At 38.8% G+C, this 21304-nt stretch overlaps 2 protein-coding genes and 1 long non-coding RNA gene across 5 annotated transcripts in view; 1 reads left to right on the top strand and 2 right to left on the bottom strand.

The window, feature by feature from the left end:
- Positions 1–594, bottom strand: part of LOC149047409 (uncharacterized) — a 41578-nt gene extending 40984 nt beyond the window's left edge. Inside the window, exon 1 of the mRNA XM_089204092.1 lies at positions 377–594. Within this exon, the coding sequence (XP_089060218.1) occupies positions 377–557 (181 nt within the window). The 5' untranslated portion in view covers positions 558–594. The remainder of the gene's footprint in view (positions 1–376) is intronic.
- A 768-nt stretch (positions 595–1362) lies between these two features.
- LOC149047412 (uncharacterized) lies at positions 1363–4791 on the top strand. 2 transcript variants are annotated; one of them, XR_016185915.1, is made up of 4 exons: positions 1382–1618; positions 2637–2707; positions 3487–3563; positions 4296–4791. It is a non-coding gene; the product is annotated as an uncharacterized LOC149047412 (long non-coding RNA). The 2 variants fall into 2 exon arrangements; XR_016185914.1 differs by lacking the exon at positions 4296–4791 and having other exon boundaries at positions 1363–1618; positions 3487–3772.
- A 3823-nt stretch (positions 4792–8614) lies between these two features.
- LOC113686676 (uncharacterized) lies at positions 8615–17268 on the bottom strand. Of its 2 annotated transcripts, none has more exons than XM_089204102.1 (4): positions 16745–17268; positions 11003–12501; positions 10638–10740; positions 8615–9918 (listed from the first exon to the last, which is right to left on the bottom strand). In XM_089204102.1, the coding sequence occupies exons 1-4, from the start codon at positions 17052–17054 to the stop codon at positions 9485–9487; spliced, it is 2346 nt and encodes a 781-aa protein (XP_089060228.1). In that variant the 5' UTR covers positions 17055–17268; the 3' UTR covers positions 8615–9484. The 2 variants fall into 2 exon arrangements, with proteins under 2 accessions (XP_089060228.1, XP_089060229.1); XM_089204103.1 differs by lacking the exon at positions 16745–17268 and adding an exon at positions 14604–14695.
- Positions 17269–21304: the final 4036 nt, after the last annotated feature.

Below are 21304 nucleotides of genomic sequence, written 5' to 3' on the forward strand. Positions count from 1 at the left end.
CCATGACATTCGTCTGCGCTGTTAACATATACGCGAGCGGTGCCCAGAGTAACCTTGAAGGCTCGAGCACTTTCAAGTCTCATTCTTGATTCACTGTAATCACAACTTAATTTTGACTTTCCAACAAAGCGAAAATAGAACGCCCTAGTAGCTACTAAAGATATTCTCCTGGTCTCTCAAGTAGCACTTTCTGTCCTTAAGGGGGCTAAAGGTAACTTAAAAGACCTATAAATCTAGATATCAAATAAATATTTTTCTAAAAAAATTGATTTGGAGCTGAGCTCTCTCAGTCAGAAAGAAGTCACTAGTGAAAATAAAAAACAGCCATAAAAGCCATATTTAAGTTACTGCTAGTTGCACAGTTTGATTGACTTACCTGGGATACCTCCTAGAGACACTACATGGTCTTTTAAATCGATCAGTAATTGATTGGTTGTTTCCGTTTCTTCGTCAATCGATTTGAGTCGATCTCTGATGTCATCATCTTGTTTTCTCCATTCTTTTAAAAGGCTTTTGTAACCTTTTTCAGTATCGGGATCCATGCACTCAGTTTTCATTTTTCTTATCACTTCGTCTTACTTCGCCCCTCCTAATCTCACTAGCACCTCTCGAATGTCACTCCAAGAGCTGTTGAAGCTGGTTTCATCAATGGAGGCCTTCGTGACATGCGCATACAAGGAATTTCTGAAATGTCTCATTCTTATAATGTCTGCCCCAAGAGAGTAATCCGTTGGAGCTGGAAGGCGTCTCCAACCTGTTTCTGGAGGTGACAGGTTACAGATGTTTATCAAGAGCACGCACAAGGTAGAGATGTCAAAATTCTCAGATGAAACCGTTGCGTGTACGGCTGGGTTCATGGAGTCCAGCTGTGCTTGACTAAGGAGCCCTCTGGATCTTAGAGACTCCAGGTTAGGCATACAACTGTGAAGTATGACATGGAGATTTGCAGGGTCATGGATGCCATTGAATTTCTCTCGTAATACCTGGGAGCCCACTCCAATCAGGAGTCGACAAAGTCGTGCATAATTAGTTGCTTCCTTGGTAAATGATATTGACGGTGGACGAGAAGCCATCATAAAGCTTGTTTATAACAGCTTTAGCTTTCACCTGCCAAATTTTAAATGAACAATAGTTGATGTAGCAAATGGAATTTCTATTGTGCTATATGACGATTTTGCGTGTAGTTATGCTAGGGCTACATAACCATGTGTGAATATTTATTCTCATCCGTATGCCGCTTTTCGTTTCAAGGGCCAGTATTTGTCCATTAGTTGAGTTCAATAACGTAATTTAAGAGTCTGGTTATTTATTTTTAAGACCGACCACTCTAGTTCCTTTCTTTCTCTCATCTTTTCTTTTTACTTTTCTTTTTTTGTCGCAGGACTTTAGCGGACGGGAAATGGAAATGATCAGGATAGGTGCATAAATACCTATTTTGCTCGTAACAATTTGGAGTCTAAAGTCAACGGCAAAAATTTGGAACTTTTGCAGGAGATGAATTGAGCTTTGAAAGCTATTGTTCTCAGTTCTTTACCGTAGTTTTTGTCGGAGATAGAGAAAAATTTGAACATTCGCAACAACGCCGAAAAGAAACAGTACAACAGAGGACACACAAGCTGTGAGTAAGTTTTATTGATTTTACGTGTAAAATGTTCGTATTTCAAAATACTTATCGGTGTAAATCGACCATATTTCGTTCCCCATACTATTCCGGTCTATTCCTTATAACGTGTTAAAATTCTCAACGGTTCCTCTTGTAACTTAACTGTGACGCTTGCGACGAAAGAGGGAACTTCGAGGGGTGTCGCTATGCGTGTTTTCTAAGTGTCGCTGATGTGGGAACTATTTTACCGGTCGTAATGAAACCACGAGAACCAAGATGACTATCAACGGTGTTTATTTAGATCACGGTCACGATCACGATCGTAAACTGAAATTGCAATAATATTATAACGAAAGCATGAATCTAATTGAATTGGTGCGAAAGGCATGAAATAAACGCTTTACGTGCTTATGTCGATAACGCGATTAAAATAACAACAATCAACGTGAATTAACATAAACAAATCATAAAAGGCTAAATTAAAACTACTCGAGATTCAAAGTTTGGCTACACAATGACCATTTGCGGCTGATTAACAGCCCAAAGACTAAAATGTGGGCGTTACTGTGTGAGCGTCTAGTTATTTCAAAATACTCCTTGATTTCAAGATAATTAGTTGTACTGTTGTACAACACAGTACATATGTGCGCTATCGCCCAAGGTGAAAAACTAAACGTAAACATATTGAAATAAAACTAACAAAATCACTTACATATCGGTCCCGCTTGTGCCAAAGGTTTGGAACGAAAGAACGAAGTTGCTGCTGTTCAAGGTGAAATCTTACGAAACTCTGGCTTATAGGGACGCTAATTTAGCTTTTATATGCGCGTGGTGACGCTAAAATATCCGATTACAAACCAATATGGAAAAAGATAAACATTGTAACTACGATCGTAACTAGGCACACAAATTAAAGTAATTGACAATTGATCTAATAAAAAAAAGGCTGTTATTTGTTCGATATCCTTAACATTAACACCGAGTCATACAACGCGTGATGCGTTCATGAATTCATTGTTTGCTTCTTCTCAAGACGTGAGCTTGGGCCGCCTGTGTTCAAATGGGGAAAAAGAAGAAGAAGAAGGACGATCGCTCACTGCGACGGTAAGGTGATACTAACTTTAATTTATAGCTTTTCGGGCTTGTTAAAATCTGCTATAGTCCCGGCGAAATTTAATTTTACGGACTATAAACTTTCCAGATCACGTTCATGGTCACCCACACGCTTCGAGTGAAACTCAAGGCCTTTGAGCGGCGCTCGTCGAGCAGGTACACTACAAGTCTTTGGTGTGCTTTAACGAGGAATTTCTTTGCTATGACCATCCTAGCAGTTCTAAGACGCTTAAATACGAGCACACACGAAATTGATCGTAAAATTGCGAAAGAACCGTCAGTGAAAGTGATAATTTGATAGCAGCAGGACTTGTACATATAGCCTTCAAACCACTCACCATTATCAAACGGTACCCTTTCTATTTCCTTTCTCAAAGAATAGTGCTACTCATGACCGTTGCAAATTGAAGATAAGACTGCTGTGCTTACATGTTTTCTCAGCTTGTTATCTATATTACACGTGTTTTGCAGGTCTCGGCGGTCGAGATCGCGGTCACCGCAAAGCCATCGCCATCTTCGCGTCAACAAATAACGTAGAAGAAGTTAGGAATTTTATAAATTTTGTGTTCATTGCTGATTATCCTTGAACCACTCTCGAAACCAAAAGCCAAGATAGAAGATTTTGGTACCTATTATTAGTTTGGGGTGGTGGCAGTGGTGGTGTTGGTTGTGGCAGGGACAGCGCAGGAAGGGGGTGGAGTTGGGGTTATTTTAAGCGCGCATTTGCCTGTATCTGTACCAGACTCACATATTGTTTGCATTTAATTTAGGTCCTCCTCGTCGTCTAGGTCTTCCCCCGAGAGAGGGTAACTAGAAGTCTAACTCGGGTTTTTCTCCTGTTTAAAAGGTATGACGCAGCAGCCCTGTCGCGTACTTTTTAATGCTGTTAAAGCTTTATCGAGCCCCGCCCAGTATATGATGTGTACTTTAAAGTGAGATAACAATCAAATTTTCTATGTTCACTTTCTTGCAGTTTCGTGTACAATATGACTTTCTTAAATTTTCTTGCCAAGTTTCGATCTACTATGAGCAATAAAAGTAACTTTTTGGACTTTCATTTCCGAGAATTTACGGCTGCCATTACTCCAAGGCTTGATTGCGAATTAGTGAAAATAACGTCGAATACTCAAAAATACCCCACTGATGGAAATAATAATCATTATAACAATGAGTGCAGAAAATTACATGAACAAAACGTGCGGAGTTTCTGATCTGTTTTTCTATACTTACTGTTACTATCACTGTTAGCAAGTAGCACTTTAACTTTGTCAGGAAACTTACTGCGCAGCTTGAAATTTTCGCAAGATCGATTTTTGCAAATTTCCCTAGTTTTCCAATAACCCCATAAACAATACTTCGAAAATATCATATACTCATGCAAAATACGCGAAAATGTACTCGCTTTGACTAGAATACTTAGTTTCGATTAAAGTAACTGCAAAAACATATAACTACCTTCCTTACAACTGCAGTCTCTGCAGTTTCCGGGTAAATGATTTTGTAACGACTAATCCAGACAAGGAATCTCCTACAACTCATTTTTGTGGTTTATAATTAAATTGGCGATTATTTCCCATAGAATATACCACCACTATTTACCTCTACTTTGGTGGCTAACTTCGAAATATCAGGTACACTCAGTACAGATGTTTACAACCATGGATGGTCATACTACACATATGTGACTTCTATTTAAATTTGCTACAGTTTTTCTCCCTCCGTAACATGAAAAACATGACACAAATAAACAATAACAACATTATTAAGAATAGAGAAAACGCTTTCTATCCGTTTTACAGCACAGCAGTATCACGCCAGTTTGTCTCGATTTTTTGTGCAGTAAAAATAATATTTCAAATTAGAATAGCTCAAGAATATTTGTTAACTACGTGTCCCGTTCAAACGCTGATTGTGAAATGTTAAATTCTGGAATGGATGAAGTCGAAAATCGAGTTCATTCAGGTTGGCGCCTAATGCCCTGAATAATTATAAAAAAGAAGTATGCAGAACGGTATTTTGTATTTAAAATTCTTTTTTTATAAAAGCAGTTATAAACAGTTCCATCTGAGCGCAAATATTGTCAATATTGGTTTCGTTTTTATGTCATACAACGAAATCGAGAACGAGGAAAAATTATGAAAAGGGAATCTCGTTGGATCGACGATGTTTCGCGGGATCAGGAATCAAAATTCCCATCGCTTTTAGGATCAGGGAACAAAATTTTGACTAAGAAACGAAGAAATATACGTCTTTACAACCCCGTTATGTCGACTAATTTCTCCTTGAAGTTCTCTTCCTGTAACAATCATGTGATTACTGCAGTATCATTAGATTCCTTTGGGTAATAATATCGTAGCTCAACGAATCACTATGGGATGTAAATAGTCTTACACACCCGGAGCAGTTTGCGCTTCCTTCGTGCTGACCGTAGTGGCTTATAAACTAAATATCGCACTTATACAACGCGAAATGGTTGTGTCTTCCGGCGTTGATTTTAATCTAGCCTCTGCATAAGTATATCATTCGTTGAATTCGTAGTAAATTATATGGAAAGTAAATTCAACTTACCAAGATGGTTTACAGTTTCATAGATGGGACTTTGAACTCTTATCTGGCAAGCGCGTCGTCGCTAGCGCTATCACGTTCCAGTTAATTAGCAACACTTCAATTATTTACATATTTTCAATTCCTAGAAATCATTTAACATTAAAACATCTGGTCAGTGAGCTAATTGTCTGAAATGTAAAAATTAATGATGATATCTTTGTTAAAATGTGTGGATGAGTCACACGCGGATTTCAGTCTCCCGCTTATTGAGTAAAGGTATTGAGTTTGAACCAATCAAATCTTGCTTACTTTCTTGAAATCTGATTAAGGGCATTGAAGTCCCAAAACGAATTTTGACTAGTAATTGTTGTTTAGGAATCATTATTGAAGAGTTATCGTTAATCTGAAAAACAAGTACAAATTCTGATTAGATCATTGTCTCCACGGATAACGTATTAAAACCCAAAAATAATTTGCGATCCCGACTCTCTGTGAAACCCAGGTAAATTTTGAAATGGCGAAAAATGACCTAAGTGATCGTTTCGTCTGGATACCTTGAGATGGACAGCGAGGTGGCATCCTCAAACAGATTCATTTATTAAGTACAAGCTCACCAGCTATGCAGGATAGGATTTAAATAAAACATTACGATTCAACACTTTTCGGATGCAAAAAAAACATTTTTGGATTATCCCTTGTCGGCCTACGTACTTCCACGCGCGTGATAAAAATACGTTCTATGCAACTGTCAACTTCAATGTTTTGACGGAAAACCTAGTAGTTTTTACTAAAAGGTCTACAACTGACTGAAAGAATATCAACAAACAAATTATCACGGAAACTGAGATTTGAGTGTTTGGTAATATTGTGTTCCTTGTTGTTATCGGTATCTATCGAGCTCTGCGAGATCTTACTCAGGAACGCCACACTTGAAAGACCCTTAAAATATCTGCCTTTGTTTGTTGGCCCCAAACACCATTCCTGACCACCATCAACATGAATGAGGACCGTCTCAAATGGTAGGGATGCAATCGACGTTAACTTGAACGCGTCTCCCACTGGTCTTGCAAATATGAGCCAATTCCCCGCCTTTTCCCACCATTTTCATGAAGACTCAACTCGAGCACTTGGAAAATGGCGACGTCCACTCCAAGCAGCGATATGAGAAGATTACTAGATTAATCATTTGGTGTTGGAAATGACGTTATTCATAACTTTAAAGCGCACGACATTACCGCAGAAATAGTTCCTACCCTATCTGACGCACAACTGATTCAACTTGGCTTAAAAACGTTAGAAAAGGGCAACTAGTTCGTTCTCTTTGTAGAAATTCCAGCACAAGAAATGATAAGCTTTCACTTTTTAGTTTGAGGCTTAGTCAATAAATGCAACTAAATACTACTTCTTGATTATGTCAGAATATAAGACCACTCTATGAAGACATATATTTTGGTATTGTGTAAGATCTGTGTTACACTTTGATGCAAACCGCAACAATGATACGAAGTCCTGGATTACATTAATGGGAACAAAATCTGGTCAAAATTTTCAAAATTTCTTTTTTTTTTCCTCTTTAGTTAGAAGTATTATCTAAGTTTGGTTTGTCGAGATAAAAATAAAAAATCTTTAATTGAATGTGGAATCCGACTGAATCCAAATAGTTTGCTGAAACCGAATAGTTAAAGGTGTGATAATCCGGAATTCTCCAGCAGAGTGTTGAGGTTTTTTCGCGGACTTTCGTCCGCGATCTTTATTTGCATTTTCCTTTACATCACGAATTGCACCTCACAGTAGAAGTAAATTTGTTGCATATCCCAAAACAGTGAGAAGTAAGAGTCTTCATGAAATGGGCAAAAAGACAAGTGGCTGTGTGGGAAATCTCTGAAACAGGCCGGACTACAGAAATTTTAGGCAGAAGATTTTGTTGAAGCGAAAAAGTCTGACCTTGCTCTTTGCTTCTTCGGATGATATTTTTTGGATTTGTTAAACCCATTTGCTGACCCCGGGAGGTCGCGAGATGACCTTTCCCGCGAAAGGATTCGGACCCTTGTGTTTACGCAAAGATTTCTGGAATCGCCACGGGACAAACATTGCAACTTGTTAGGAGGAAATATTTGGCGAAAGGTTGTTTCGACGTCCAAATAAAGGATTTTGGAGAGAGATCAACGCTTTTCGCCGTAGTTTTATCATAAATGGATTAAGATAATGTTGATGCGAAGAAAGAGCAAGTTTTGTTATAATTACCACGAAATATGTTATAAAATATACCGATTCACTTCTCTCCTTGCGCAAGGTCTATAATGTAATTGTGAAATCGTTACCCCGTAATGATCTCGACATAATACAAAATTAGCCTTAAATCGCACGGATGTAACAAAGAAGTAAGTAAGTTTCGAAGTAAACAGCTAAAACACAGAGTCGAGGTAAAAATCATATGTGCAACAGCTAACATATAACTATTCTCTTGGTCTTTTACTACAAAGGGATGAATTTTTTGATGAATTTAGAAACACTCGTGTTACTTGATGAGTGCCTATTGTCGAATGACAACAAACTTGATCAAACGAAGCAACAGATGACCGCGAAAAAGAATTTTTAATTTTGCGCAAATTGTTGTTAATGGATAAACTTCTTAGAAACTTGACCTGAGCAGTTCATCCTTTTCGGCGCACTCTGTCGGTGAAAAAAAAATTCAGACTTAACCCTTTTACTCCCACAAGTGATCAAGACAGAATTTTTCCTTACAATTTTCAATTTCAATACTATATCAAGAATCAAGAATGTTATCAATCGTGGGATTATTAGTTGACCCAATACCAAATTCTCCGAACTAATATCATAACAATTGTATGGCAGGCAGTAAGGAGAATTACCAATAAGATCTTGGGAGTGAAAGGGTTAAGTTTCCGTGCGCCTCACTTCCAGAGTTCCGCGCGACGCGCTAACATCAATTTTTTTTTCCACTGACCTTTTTTGACCCGCGTGACGGACTTCGCCGAAAAGGAGAGACTACCCGTGGTCTACTTACAAACATGCATTGTAGACAGAAAAGTATTCCCCCGATGGGAGAAGTTAAATCTACATCCTCTTAGAAAGTTGTGTCAGTAGGAAAGTTCTCGAGTCTGATTGGTCCTTAGCAGCGTTTATTTATCACTTTTTGTAACTAGGGAGTGACCGAACCGTACAACTTTATCTGTCTGATTAGCAGGACCTTTTCACTGGACCAGTCGAAACGGACAGTTAAACAACCGATGGAAACTAAGCCGCTAAATTTTATTGGTGTTGGTATAAACGGCCGCGGAATTTGCACCCGAAAAGATGGTAATCGTTGCAGGAATAAATGAGCTAAAATCATATTTTTCTGCTTTATTATCTCACCGTTTTAGTATATACTAAAACTATTATTCACCTCAGTGTCGATGTCTAGCGATGGTGGTATAACCCACAACTAGCCACATCCATCTGAATAGTTGTTAACTAGCCCATGAAATTCAAATCTCATACATATTCTAACCAATGAAAATCAAGGAAAATCTATCGGGAGTAAGTTTTCAGGTTAAGTTTGAAGACAAGAAAAATGGATGAAATTAACTTTAGGTTGATGCCTGTTCTGACATTAAATATTTTATGGCTGAGTTTCTTGCATCTGGAAATTAGAGTCATACAAATCAGGGCGAACTAAGCCTGATTATTTGCACGATTACTCCCTGAATTGTGCTCCATAAACTTCGCAATTCGAAACAAATAAATAGCAGGAAACTGCAATATTTTAAAATCCTTATGGGGTTAGTAAAAGTATTGAAAGGCTTCTTAGCAATGACTAAAGTAATTTTCTTCTGACGTATTACAATATACTTTCATTTTGTAGGATAAGTCGATGCCTATACCGAAACACAATAAACACGACAGAAATAAACCCAACTATAAAAATCGTTCGTAACGATGATAAAAGAAGGCAAACACTTGATTTATTACTCCAATGAATTTATAAAATTTCCTTGCAACACTGATGAGACACTAGTTGGCCTCAGATCTATTTACATAGGGCCGGGGTAATTTTCTGAAGAAACTGCGGCGCCGAGTCGGTGGAAGAGTATAACATAGTAATTTAGTATTATCAATTGAGTTGATAATACTACATTACCTTTTTAATCACATGCTTCAGTCTGTTTGCCAAGACCCAAGAGTTTTACCTCGAGTTTTGGTTTTGAGAATATGCAATTAACAAGGATTTGATCCTCGTTTGTCCATCACGTCACTCATTTTTCTCTCAGTGTCCTTCGTGATCTTGTGTTCAGGGCCCAAAATATCCTTTTGAATTACAAAGGCCTCATTGAGTTCCTCTAAAGCCTCATCGAATTGTCCTTGAAGGAATAAGACATCGCTAAGCTGTACGCACGAACGAGCTGTATCCTGATGGTGACCCAACAGCCTCTTTCGTAGCCCTTGAGCTTCCGTGAAGTACATCTCAGCCTGGTTGATGTCACCTCGCTCAGGGCTTCCAGTCGCAAGGGCCTTGTACGTCGAGTCAGCGATAAAGGACAAAATTGAAGCTGTCCAGGGGTGGTCACCAAGCTGCTCTTGGTAAACAGGCAGAGTGTTCTTTTTCCAAATGTCGATTGCTTCTTGATGATCTCCACACAGTCGATAAGAATCTGAGAAAGTGTTAGGACAAGATATAGGTTTTATATAGTTTAATAAATCCTTACCGCGTTTTAAGAAGAAGCAACTGATATGAATAAAGAGACGGACTCCTGATTCAAAACAGGTACGCATCGAGGGTGATTTTGTCAAACAATACATAAAGCTAGTAAGCCGTACACTTTTAAAGGGCTATTTCCCAAGTGGAATCCCTCCCCATATCACAAATCAACTCATTGTAAGACTAACCAAGGAACATCAACTCTTTAAATCACAGGTTCCTAACTTCGAATTTTTCCTTGCGACAGCACCATTTGAATCAAACATTAAGCGCATAAAAATAGATCAAATAAATTTGTTGACCAAATTCTCCTTGTCAATACCACTGGAAATGTTTTAGAACAGTATGGAGAATATGCATGAGGAAGTTAGGCTGTTTGGGGTCAAGCATTCAGAGTTGCTCGTTTCACTTTCATATCGAAGCCTATCGACAAGACCACTCTCTCTTTCTCCATGAAAATAAGACTCGACTAGATTCAAATACATGAGTTTACTATGTCCTCTTTTCAGTTTTTATTTAGCTGGAAATGTATTTGTTATTCTCTCGGTTTATTAAAAGAAACCACTCAATTCGGAATTTCACAGTGCGCTTTGTCACCCTTTTAGCCTCCATCCAGTCTCTTAAAAGAATACGCTTGTGTTATACGGAGTGCAAACCAAAACATTTACTTACTTCCAAGGTCACAGTATCCAGCAGCAACATACAAACAGCCACGTAAAGAATTTCTGATTGAAATTCCTTCCAGTATGAGCTTGCGTCCTTTTTTTTCTTCTCCCTGAAAAACAAACAACTCATGTAAATATCCCGGTCCAGTCTACCTTAGTGCGAGTGACACCCCATTAGGAGTGAAGCAAACTCGCCCATTTCCGCCATTATTGATAAAGTTTCATTAGATTTCCTACAATCTTCGGTACACAAGAGGAACTTGCACACTTCGCCTTGGCGTTAGATTCTCATAAGCCCCACAAAATGGAGAAAATCACAAACAAACAAAAAAAACTGCACACAGTCCTCTTTTATCGTTACTATGATCTCACCTGCAATACAAAACATACTCCGAGCTTACTAGCAGTGTGCGCATGAGTTTGGGACTTTTGTTCCTCCTCTGGTAGTGTCCTGCGCATGTCATATGCTTCCTGAAACATTGCAAGTGTGACTTGGTTTTCTTCTGGGCTGTCTCTGCTGTGAGCCACGTCACAGAGACGACGGAATCCCAGTGAATTCAAGCTCTCTGCATGCCTCTTCTTGTCGCCGGACGCTTTAGCAATATCACAGCATTTCTGGTACAGCATTGTGCACTCTTTAGGGGGTGTTAGAACTTTTACCACAAAATCCAGTACTTCTGTACCATTAACGACGTCTACAACGAAATATTTATCATCTAAATCGCTAGAGTCTTCTAGACAATTCTTCAGCGCTTCCATGATGTTCGCTTTCTGTTGTCGAAACTTACGGATCGCACCCAAAGCTGAATCTTTGCTAATAAACTCTTCGCTCAAGACTCTCAGCTGATCAAGGTAATGATGGTTAAATTTACGCTGAGTGGCGCGCCACAGGTCACCCATGCCTAGTGATTCATTCTCTGTCCGGAAGTAGGCTTGGATCAAAGGATGCATCCTCATCTTTCCATCGGCGTCCTTCTGAAGAAGAGCATACTTAACCATCCTGGTCTTCGCTGTTTCACAGTGTAAAGGATCTTCAAAAAGAAACTGAACGTCTTGAGGTATGAACTCCGATGGGAAAACAGAGAAAAGGACAAGATTTTCTTTTACCTCATCGGAAAAATTGTCCAAAAATATTTCCAGCGTGTTATAAACATCCTCCGCACTGATCCTGAAAAGTTGTATGGGATTTTTCACGAGCTGTTGGATTAACACCTCGGGACTAAAACCATTGTTCAGCACGTCAGAACAGGTCACAAGCAGGAGTGGTATCCCACCACATAATTTAGCAAGTTCTTTGGAGTGTTCCTCACTACAGTCATCAACAAGACTCCGAAGCAGTTTAGCAGACGAGTCGAGATCCAAAGGTTTGAGAGGTAACTTACATACGTCTGGCGACACGAATCCAACATGTCTTCGAGTAGTGATTATTAACTTTACATTAGGGGCAGATTTCACGAGCCATTGAGCGAATTCATCAAATTCCTCGCCTTGTATATTCTCTGTATTGTCTAGGACAATGACGGTCGGGATATTTCGCTCCGAGAGTTTACGCTTCGCAAGAGACATAAAATTAGCGGTTTCCGAATAGGTGCGACTACTCAATCGATCAAGAATCTCACTGCAGATGTTTATGAGCTTCTGATGACTTTCTACTCGAATATGTGTTACAAACTGGTCACCCCTCTGCTTTAACAAGTGACTTACACGGATTCCCACTTCAGTCTTCCCCATTCCTGGCATAGAAAGAAGAACAACCATACGAAAGGTCTGCAGTTTCTTTACGATTTTATCTACGTCCGCGTCTCTTCCAACGAAGTGTGCGGTTAAATGCGGAAGATTTCGAGGTAAACCACCCTGCGACGACGGTATACCTAAAATACAAAAAAAAAAAAAGGAAAAAGAAAAAGTTTGAACAGATACAAAAACGGTAGCCGACCACAACAGTGTCCCAAAAACAAGTTGAGGATATACCAGTAGAACCTTAAATATAAGACCCCAAATAGGGGCCTTAAAGATTGTGCTAGTGCAATTTTTTGGCATAATGATATACATGACAAAATTACACTAATCCACACATCTGAGAAGAATGATGTGGCTATCAAAGAGAATAACAAGGGAAATTAAACAAAACACAAGGTTATGGAGGTTTTTCAATGTGGGTTTTTTTTTAAGCCACGCAGTAACCATATCTGGGAGCTTCTCCGGGCAGAATTCAAGTTTGTAAGTGTCGTGTCAAGACACTTTTGGAGGTCGAGAGCATTTTTAGCAAAATAAATCTTGAACCCCATATTGGGGCAGCTCACTGCCTTGATGAATTGGCTGGGGAATACTATCAAACGCAAGCTTTATACTATCAAATCTAGCTTTATCATGATTGGAGCAGTGTAATCCTATTAAATTAATAGTACCTGTATAATTTGAGAAAGAACTGTGGGAGCAAATGGTGGGGAAGCTATCAAAGCTTTTTAGAATCATATGGTGCCTGAACTCCCAAGTGGAAAGATTCATGAAGAGGTTACTCATGCCTGACTAAGCCTTTAAGAACCACAATGGAATTCAAGGATCTTCCATGTTAAATTAATTTAATGTACTCTTACAAAATGCAAAATAGTCTTACAGTTTAAAGGATACACTTGATTTTCTTGTTGTGTTTTAATATTACGAAAGATATGACAGTGCTCATAGATGCATATCACAAGTTTTTGTCTGTTAACCAATGTTATCTTCGGTGGATCAATTCCCGAAAAAATCCTTTGTTTTCTGAACTAAAACAACAGTTCGAAGTAGTTAAAGTAGGTAAGATAAAGCTGAAAGATTTCTTTGCATAATAAATTTAGTTTTAGTTTTTTTTGTGTGATAAATTAGGACTGAGAATACTGAAGAGTTCTTCTTTGTAAGTGGAGGTAGAAGATTACAAAAAGTAGCGCAAACTAGTAATACTTTATCAGCAAGAGGCATAAGTGGTAGAAGCAGATTTTTTACTTATTGCGATCCCAATATTTCAGTTTCTCGGCGAAAGGTTTCAAAATATTAAATATTGCCATAAGACAGACCAAAGTTCAGGAAATCCCGTGAAGAATTTAACGGATTCGTAATTTTTCAGTACAATATCCCTGAAAAGTTTCTGTTTCAACGCTGGTATGTGATTGAGTCCGTTTCGAATTGTTTTGTTGTCAGCTCTTAACATCGATTCATTTTTAGCTCATTCGCGCGGAAAGCAATGAATGAGGTATCGTGGTGGAGCAGATGTCGACGGAAGTTGTCGACCGTGGACGGAACTTGTGTTCCGTGGACGGAAGTTGCATTGTGGACCGTGAACGGAAGTAGTCTTGCATGCTACCCCTCCCCACTTAGTGAAAGTCAAAATTAATTTCGATGAAGCTCAGAAATTCAAGTGGAACGAAATAAAATATTTATATGGTTTAGTAAAAAAATAATAACCTCAAATAACATTTCCGAACTTCTGAAAATGCAACTTGAGTCGAGAAGCCGAAATGTTCACACCTAGAGGACCCGTAGCGGGTTCATTTCAACTCACGTTGTGACCACGCGAAAGAGCATCAGAGGTGGCCATAATGGTAAGCCGCACATTTGCGTTCGTCTTCAGTTGGTAGAAATTAATCATTGCTCTATTCCTGTACATTTCCTCGTGAGCTCTTCAACAAATAGTCCACATATCAATCATAGCGGCCAAGATGGTCTCAATAGAGTTTTTTTCGAGCTCCAATATTTCGGTTCGGACTTGAGGCTCGCTCGAACAGAAACAGCAATACCAATCCGTTCAGCACAAGATGCAGACTGCAGACCGGGTACAAAATGTAGACTAGGTACAAAATGCCGACTGAGATTTTCAAAATGTTTTTTTCGTCTGATACGTGATGACATGTCATCTTACAACTCACCGAGCGTCACGCAATCGCTTTTTCGCGATCATCTTTCACGATTATTTGCACTATTGTGGAATATTCCTTACCCGTTTCTTGATCACAATCGTTCTTACTATAATTTCAAACCTTCATATAGTCTTCTTTCTTTGCGCACGAGTTGTGTTGTGTGATGTCGGTTCAGAATGTACTAACTTATGAATATTTAACTAACTATTGAATATTTAACTAACTATTGAATACTTAACACGCGCAATATTCGATAAACAATTGACAGCTTGCACGTGGCCGTACATTTCATCGTTTTAACCGATATGTGTTCATTTTGTTAACAAAAAATGCGGATAGAGACTAAAACTGTTCCTTCGACTTGTTATATTTTCAACGTTCAGGGGTGTACACACACTGATTTTTCCATATGTGTCTTATATACATGAGGAACCAGCGAATTATTATAGGGAAAAGCATTTGTTTACTTTTCTGGTGGTCTTATCTCTCATCTGTTTGGTGATTACGCAAATATTAATATCTGGAAATCAGACCATATGAGGGCTTGAGATTCTATTAAGAGCGATTGTGGCCGGTTTGTTAAAAACAAAGGATATCAAGAAACGGGAAAGGAATATTTCACAATAGTGCAAATGATCGTGAAAGATGAGGGTAACTAATATTTTGCGGCTAAAGCAATATTCCATGCCTGATTATGCCCACCCAGCCTACCCTCCGCCCCACAAACACACACACTCACCAACAAAAAGGACACTGTCTGCCAAACGACCCCTGCCCACACACAACCTTTTTTCCAATTCCCATCACGACGAACGCACAAGTTTTCTTATAACACAACTGCCCAAAAATGAGAGAATTGATTCCATAAGTCTTCGAAGTTCACATAAACCGAATTCAACTGTACCTATATTCAACAAGTCCAAGAAATCGATACAAACTTAAGCCATAACATGAATGAGCTGGCTGCAAGAGCCCTTTGATTTATTATATCGTCCATTTGTTGGTGGTCAATATCCGTCTGGCAAGAAACAAGGAAATGTCGGCGGGAAAAACTTCTCTGCTGTCTGCGCTCAAATTTCGTTTCCTCCGCTAGACCCTTTTCTGCGTTAACTTGGACTTCTAATGTCTGTATGCTGATTAGATATCATCGAAACCGTCCCCAGAAAGTGTCTTCGCGATTTGTTTAGTCTCGTAGTGTTCTTGAACTCCTTAAAAGCATGACGACAGAAGTCACTCCATTTCTATTTTAGTCTGTTAACTCGAAAACGTTGAGGTCCAGCCTCTTTTTAGGGGAATATAGATGATATGTGACTAACACAGTCTATAGACTGAAGGATTTTATGCCACTATCTGCGCCGGTATTAAATCTTGCAGTATGTATATATACCTATGTATATATATCTATGTATATATACCGACTGAGTCAAATTACACCGTTAGGTAACGACGTACTGAGAGATTCTCCGCCGTTAGTTCACGACTTAAAATCATACAGTATGTAAATATACCGACGCAGATAGTGGCGTAAAATCGTACAGTCTATAGACTGTGTTAGTCACATATTACGCTGTTATTTAACTACCGCTCTCGGTGCCAAATTCAGCGTCCAAAGTAAGTAAGGTGAATATAGATAATGTGCGACTAACACATTCTATAGACTGAAGGATTTTATGCCACCATCTGCGCCGGTATTAAATCTTACAATATGTATATATACCGACTGAGTCAAATTACGCTGTTAGTTAACGGCTTACCGAGAGATTATGCGCCGTTAGTTAACGGCTTAAAACCTGACTGCTTGTAGATATACAGACGCAGATAGTGGCGTAAAATCATACAGTCTATAGACTGTGTTAGTCACATATTACGCTGTTATCTAATTACCGCTCTCGGTGCCAAATTCAGCGTCCAAAGTAAGCCGAAGCATGCACGCCGTTTCAAATTTATCAATCTTACTGCCAATCAAATATCACTCCATGCTGCCGCAATTTGCAAATGCAAACTCTTCGACCGTGAAATATACCGCCAATTTTGGCACATTTATCCTTACCATTAATTTTCTCTAACGGGCTCACGGCCAGATCAACTTTGATTTTATCGAAGACCTGACAAGAATTTATCTGAGGTCTGTCAAGACGCATTATTCATAAGGGAAAAACAATGGAATTATCATTCGATTATAAAAAATCCATCTGCACACGTGTCTTTACCAGAATCTTACCTTGTTCCTCGATTGAAGAGGCTAGCTTACTGCATCCGACGTTTCTGAGTAGCCATACCAAATAGGATACGTCTTCTAGGCTGATTTTATCGTGATGGCGTAGGAAGCTCAAAAACTCGCGTTGGGTTTTGATAGCATCGAGCTTTCCTCGTGGTAAACAATTATTGTTTTTTTGTTCATCACAGAGAAATTTCATTTTCTTCAACTCTTCTTCTGTTATTTTGTCGGCAATCTGTGCCAAGAAATCATTGAACTCTACTGTATTTCGAGCGGTTAGGGAAATATCCGGTGGTTGAGTTGAGTGCGCCATTTCTGATAAAAGTCCTGTCTCCAGTCACGCAAACGGCTAATTTATGACTGAAAACGATTCGTGTGACACCTAAGATGATAAGGATGAGTCGAGACAAGCAGAATAGCCCGGAAAATTGACACCTGGCTACATTTGAAAAGCAAACTTGATTGCATATATAATGATGAATGAAGGGGGTAAGTTTCTGTAGAAACTGTGGTAACAGGGTAATGAATGAGTTGCTAGTACTTGGATCCTTGTGTTTACACATAGATTTCTGGGGTCGCCACGGGGTAAACATAGCAACTCGCAAGGATCCGATTACGGGCAACTCATTCTGTCATTATTATCGACCGAGAGAGAAATTCGCTCTGACGAAAGGCTAACGCTTGAAACGTCAGCTTTGAAACTTTATCAACCAAGTTACCCTGCATATGTACTAAGCCTACTCACTTCGCCTAATTAGCAAAGCCAAACCTAGAAATCCACATCACTATTTGATGGATTAAGCAGCCTTTCCTTCCAGTTGTCAGTTGATCAAATCAAGAGTTGGTGGGTCAGTCACTTACATAATCAGGAGGATGATGAGAGAAATTTGCTAGATATTCGTACATATTATTCACAGAAGAGTCGACAAATCTTTCAGACAATGCTAATGTAGTCAAACTTAATTTGAAAGCTGTCATTTACTAAGTTATGCCTGAAGTATATTAACATAGATTTTGACTGCAGAGTTGCGGATTAACGATGTGGAACCGAAATATTATAAATTTCATTGTTATTAAAATTCTCAACAGTTTGCTAACCTAGAATAGATTTCTATGATTTGTCTCACACGAAGTGTGGTAGAATCAATTATTACTGGGTATACCCTGACAAATGGATTCATAAAGACGTTTCGCCTGAAATGGGTACTTTCAAGTGCCGAAGTGTGGATGCAAAGGTTGGAATTTAATGTATCTTAAAATAGAGAATGAATTAAAGAGACTGCTTTAAATCCAGAACATTTCTCGACATGTGTCAGGGACACAGTTTTCAATCTAGATATGTAACAGTGATTCCTCTTTATGATGAAGCATAGGAAACAGGTACATTTACCTTTTGGGTAAAAAGTGGAAAACAAAATTGCCAGAGTTTGCACATTGGAGCAGAGCATCCAAGAAATCTTGGCCCTTTTGCCAAAGTATGGGAAGTACTGTGAGCTGAAAAGATCTCTAAGAGGGGTCCACTGAGCTCTATCTAGTGTTGAAGGTTCTTCACTACCATTAAGATGACTCTGACCAAGGCTTGATGACTGGCTGCCATTCTAGATAGGAGCCTGAACTCCTTGGAATAAATATAAGAAAGTGGTAGATACTAAGAACAAGTCTCTGAAAGAATCAAACATCTTGGGAAATGAAAATTTTCAACCCCCCTTCAACTTTTGCATGCAGTTAGGTGTTCAGGGGGGATGCACAAAAATGCCCTTTTAAAAGGTCGCAGCATTCTTGTTGCCATGGTAACAACGGCTGCTTGTTCGAGGCCTGGGGCCTCATTTTCATACAAAAACGTCGCAAAAAAAAGAGTGAAGTGTTTATTTCTCTATCTAAAGCTAAATACAACATTGCAAATTGGCACTTCTACTATACAAAGTAACATCATTCGTCTTCACTTTGATAGATTTAATTTTCCCTGGGAGTGAGTGTGAACGCACCAATAGATTATTTATCTCAGTTTCGGTCATTTTTGTTGGCGGGTAAAAAGGGAAAAACGTTTACCTGAATTTCTCCAAAAGTACACCGATTCTGGAACTGAAACTACCCACCTAGCTGGTTATAATATTCTAGTTTTTTAATATGTAAAAATCTCTGAGGGCCTGCCTCTACTTTTTATAGGGGCAATTTGCGAAAAAAGCTCAAAATCAGATATTGCATAATTTGGCTATGTTTACATATAATGTTCTCAACAACAAACGTTTCAGACATATGAAACTTGCGAGGCTTTGAAAGAATGTTATCTTATGAGCAATATCCCGAAGAGAAATCTCGCCTCTGGTTGTCATCTTTTAAAAAACAATTGATCAACCTTCAAGGAGGACAACTCGACGTAACTACAAACATATACCTCAAATCGTGTGCATATCATCCAGATTCCGAGTGCTGCACCTTCTTTCATGGGAATTGCACACAGTTACACTTGTATGTCATCTGAAACATGTTGAAGTCGGCTGATCTACACGAAACTATCCTCACACCGGTTGTAACGAGCCGCGACATTACAAATAACAAGACACAAGAAGCTTCACTCAGAACTCAATGAATATGTATTGGAAGCTCGTGTTCTTATATCCTCGCTCGGTTGTTGCACACACGTGACCTTCTTGTAAGGTCACCTGACGTAAAACATTCCCTACTTTAATCCTATTGTTACACCGGTCATTTGTCATAAACATTTACGTTATCACGATGGCGTGACGCTATATTTCTCCGTGGTTTCCATCGGTCGCTCTAAAGAAGATGAGAAATGGATATTTTACGTGTATGTCTTTACTTACTTTCTAAAGTAAAAACAACCCTCCCCCTCAAAAAAAGAGGAAAACTTCAATTGAACACTCGTAAACACTGAGAATCTGAGAGTATAAATCGTAACTTGTCAGCGGCAGTTCTGCATGTAAATCCAGTTGCAACAATAGCAATTTGAACGACATAGGCATCTCCTCACAAAGAGAAGATGCGGGCAGTTATCATTTCCTTGTGATAGGAACTAAGATATTTCGTATCATCTGAAAACTGTCAGAAAACTGTTATAAAATTTTCATAAGATATGATGAGGAGAGACTTATCACCGTCGCATTGCAATCGAGTCAATCAATGTTTCCTTCCATGTCTTGATAAAGAAAAAATCATAACAAAATTCGAAATAAAAGATTTGATTAAATCATAATGTCATAATTCCACCTTTCAAACAACTTATTATCCACAGGTAAATCGCAACTTGTCACTTCAACGAAACTCCCCATGGTTAATATGTAATCTAGATTGCTTCATTTCCTTCAGGAAAAAGAACAGCGATTTCATCACCATTATTTCCCATACTTTTCTCCCGGATATCTTTTACAAGCTTAAAGAAAGATGAGTATAATGCAATCTCCCAGTGATGTACACGAGAGGAAGTCAAAGGTCTCTTTAATTTTCCCCTGAGGTGGCCGGTGTCCCAGCGGATTTGGACCCCCCAACAAAACTGAGTGAAAACATCATCCTTAACGTTTTAGTAAAAATGGATGATACTTTACGTTCCAGTGCGTACAAAGTATGTTTTTAATTCAAAACATGCGTATCGTTAATACATACGAACTGGCATCCCGTCGGATGTTTCTTTTGATCAAGGGAAAATGGGCAAGAATTTAGTTTAATGTCTGGAGAAAGGTCGTTTCTGAACCTTTTCCGCGACAGCCGAACACCGCTGGATTCAACAAGAGAAAAATTTGTGACACTAATTTATTTTGTCATTGTTCAATGCCCGAGTGTTGGGACGAAATGGTACAGTGCGAGTTGTGCGAGGAATGGTTACACATGAGCTGCGAGGGATTTGAGACTGCCCCGGAGGACGAGTCTGCAGATCGCCAGACTCTACACGTCTTCGTAATTGTTAAGGTGTTATTTCGGATCCCTCAACAGTTAATAATCGTTAAAATTAGAAAATAAGATTGAGTTCGATGTAATAGTCTCCACTTTTGTTAAGACGTAGACATTAATGTTGATTTGCATCTGAAAATAAGCTGAGAGTTCCAATAGTTCAGAATAGAAACATTTTTACTTATCATAGGCTTTACGAACGACTTGTAGTAAGAGTAGTTTCTTCGTTCTTGTTCAGAAACTGTTTAATGCTATCATTTTAGAAAATCAGACTGTTATTTTTGTGAAAGAATGCAAGTCTCCACTATTTTTATGACGTTTCGTATCAATGTTGATTCGCATCAGAAGAAGCAAAGATTTATTGTAACAATTTCAATAGTTCAAATGTAGCAGTTTGTTAACGTCTAATTCTTGCGTATACTGTATGACTCGCTATAATAAATGCGGTAGAATTGGAACAAAATGGCTGGGTTTTTTTTTTTTACCTTATTAATGTTGTGTTGTGATTGAAAAGAACATCGACAAAAAGCTTGCAAATAGAATTAGATACCAAATATGTTACAAAGGATGCTCAAAAGGAAAGTCTGGTAGGGGAGTCCAAATCTGCGAAGGGGGGTCCATATCCGCTAGCGGATTTGAATCGGGGGGGGGTCCAAA

The sequence above is a fragment of the Pocillopora damicornis genome, chromosome 4 (assembly GCF_964200805.1).
Source record: "Pocillopora damicornis chromosome 4, jaPocDami1.2, whole genome shotgun sequence".
NCBI classification, from domain to species: Eukaryota; Metazoa; Cnidaria; class Anthozoa; order Scleractinia; family Pocilloporidae; genus Pocillopora; species Pocillopora damicornis.

Excerpts from the sequence above, each read along its gene's own strand:
- LOC113686676 (XM_089204102.1), bottom strand. The coding sequence starts at position 17,054 with ATGGCGCACTCAACTCAACCACCGGATATTTCCCTAACCGCTCGAAAT. Across the intron at positions 12,502-16,744 it reads CTCTTCAATCGAGGAACAAG|GTATACCGTCGTCGCAGGGT; the intron begins GTAAGATTCTGG and ends TTTGTATTTTAG. Across the intron at positions 10,741-11,002 it reads GAGTATGTTTTGTATTGCAG|GGAGAAGAAAAAAAAGGACG; the intron begins GTGAGATCATAG and ends TTTGTTTTTCAG.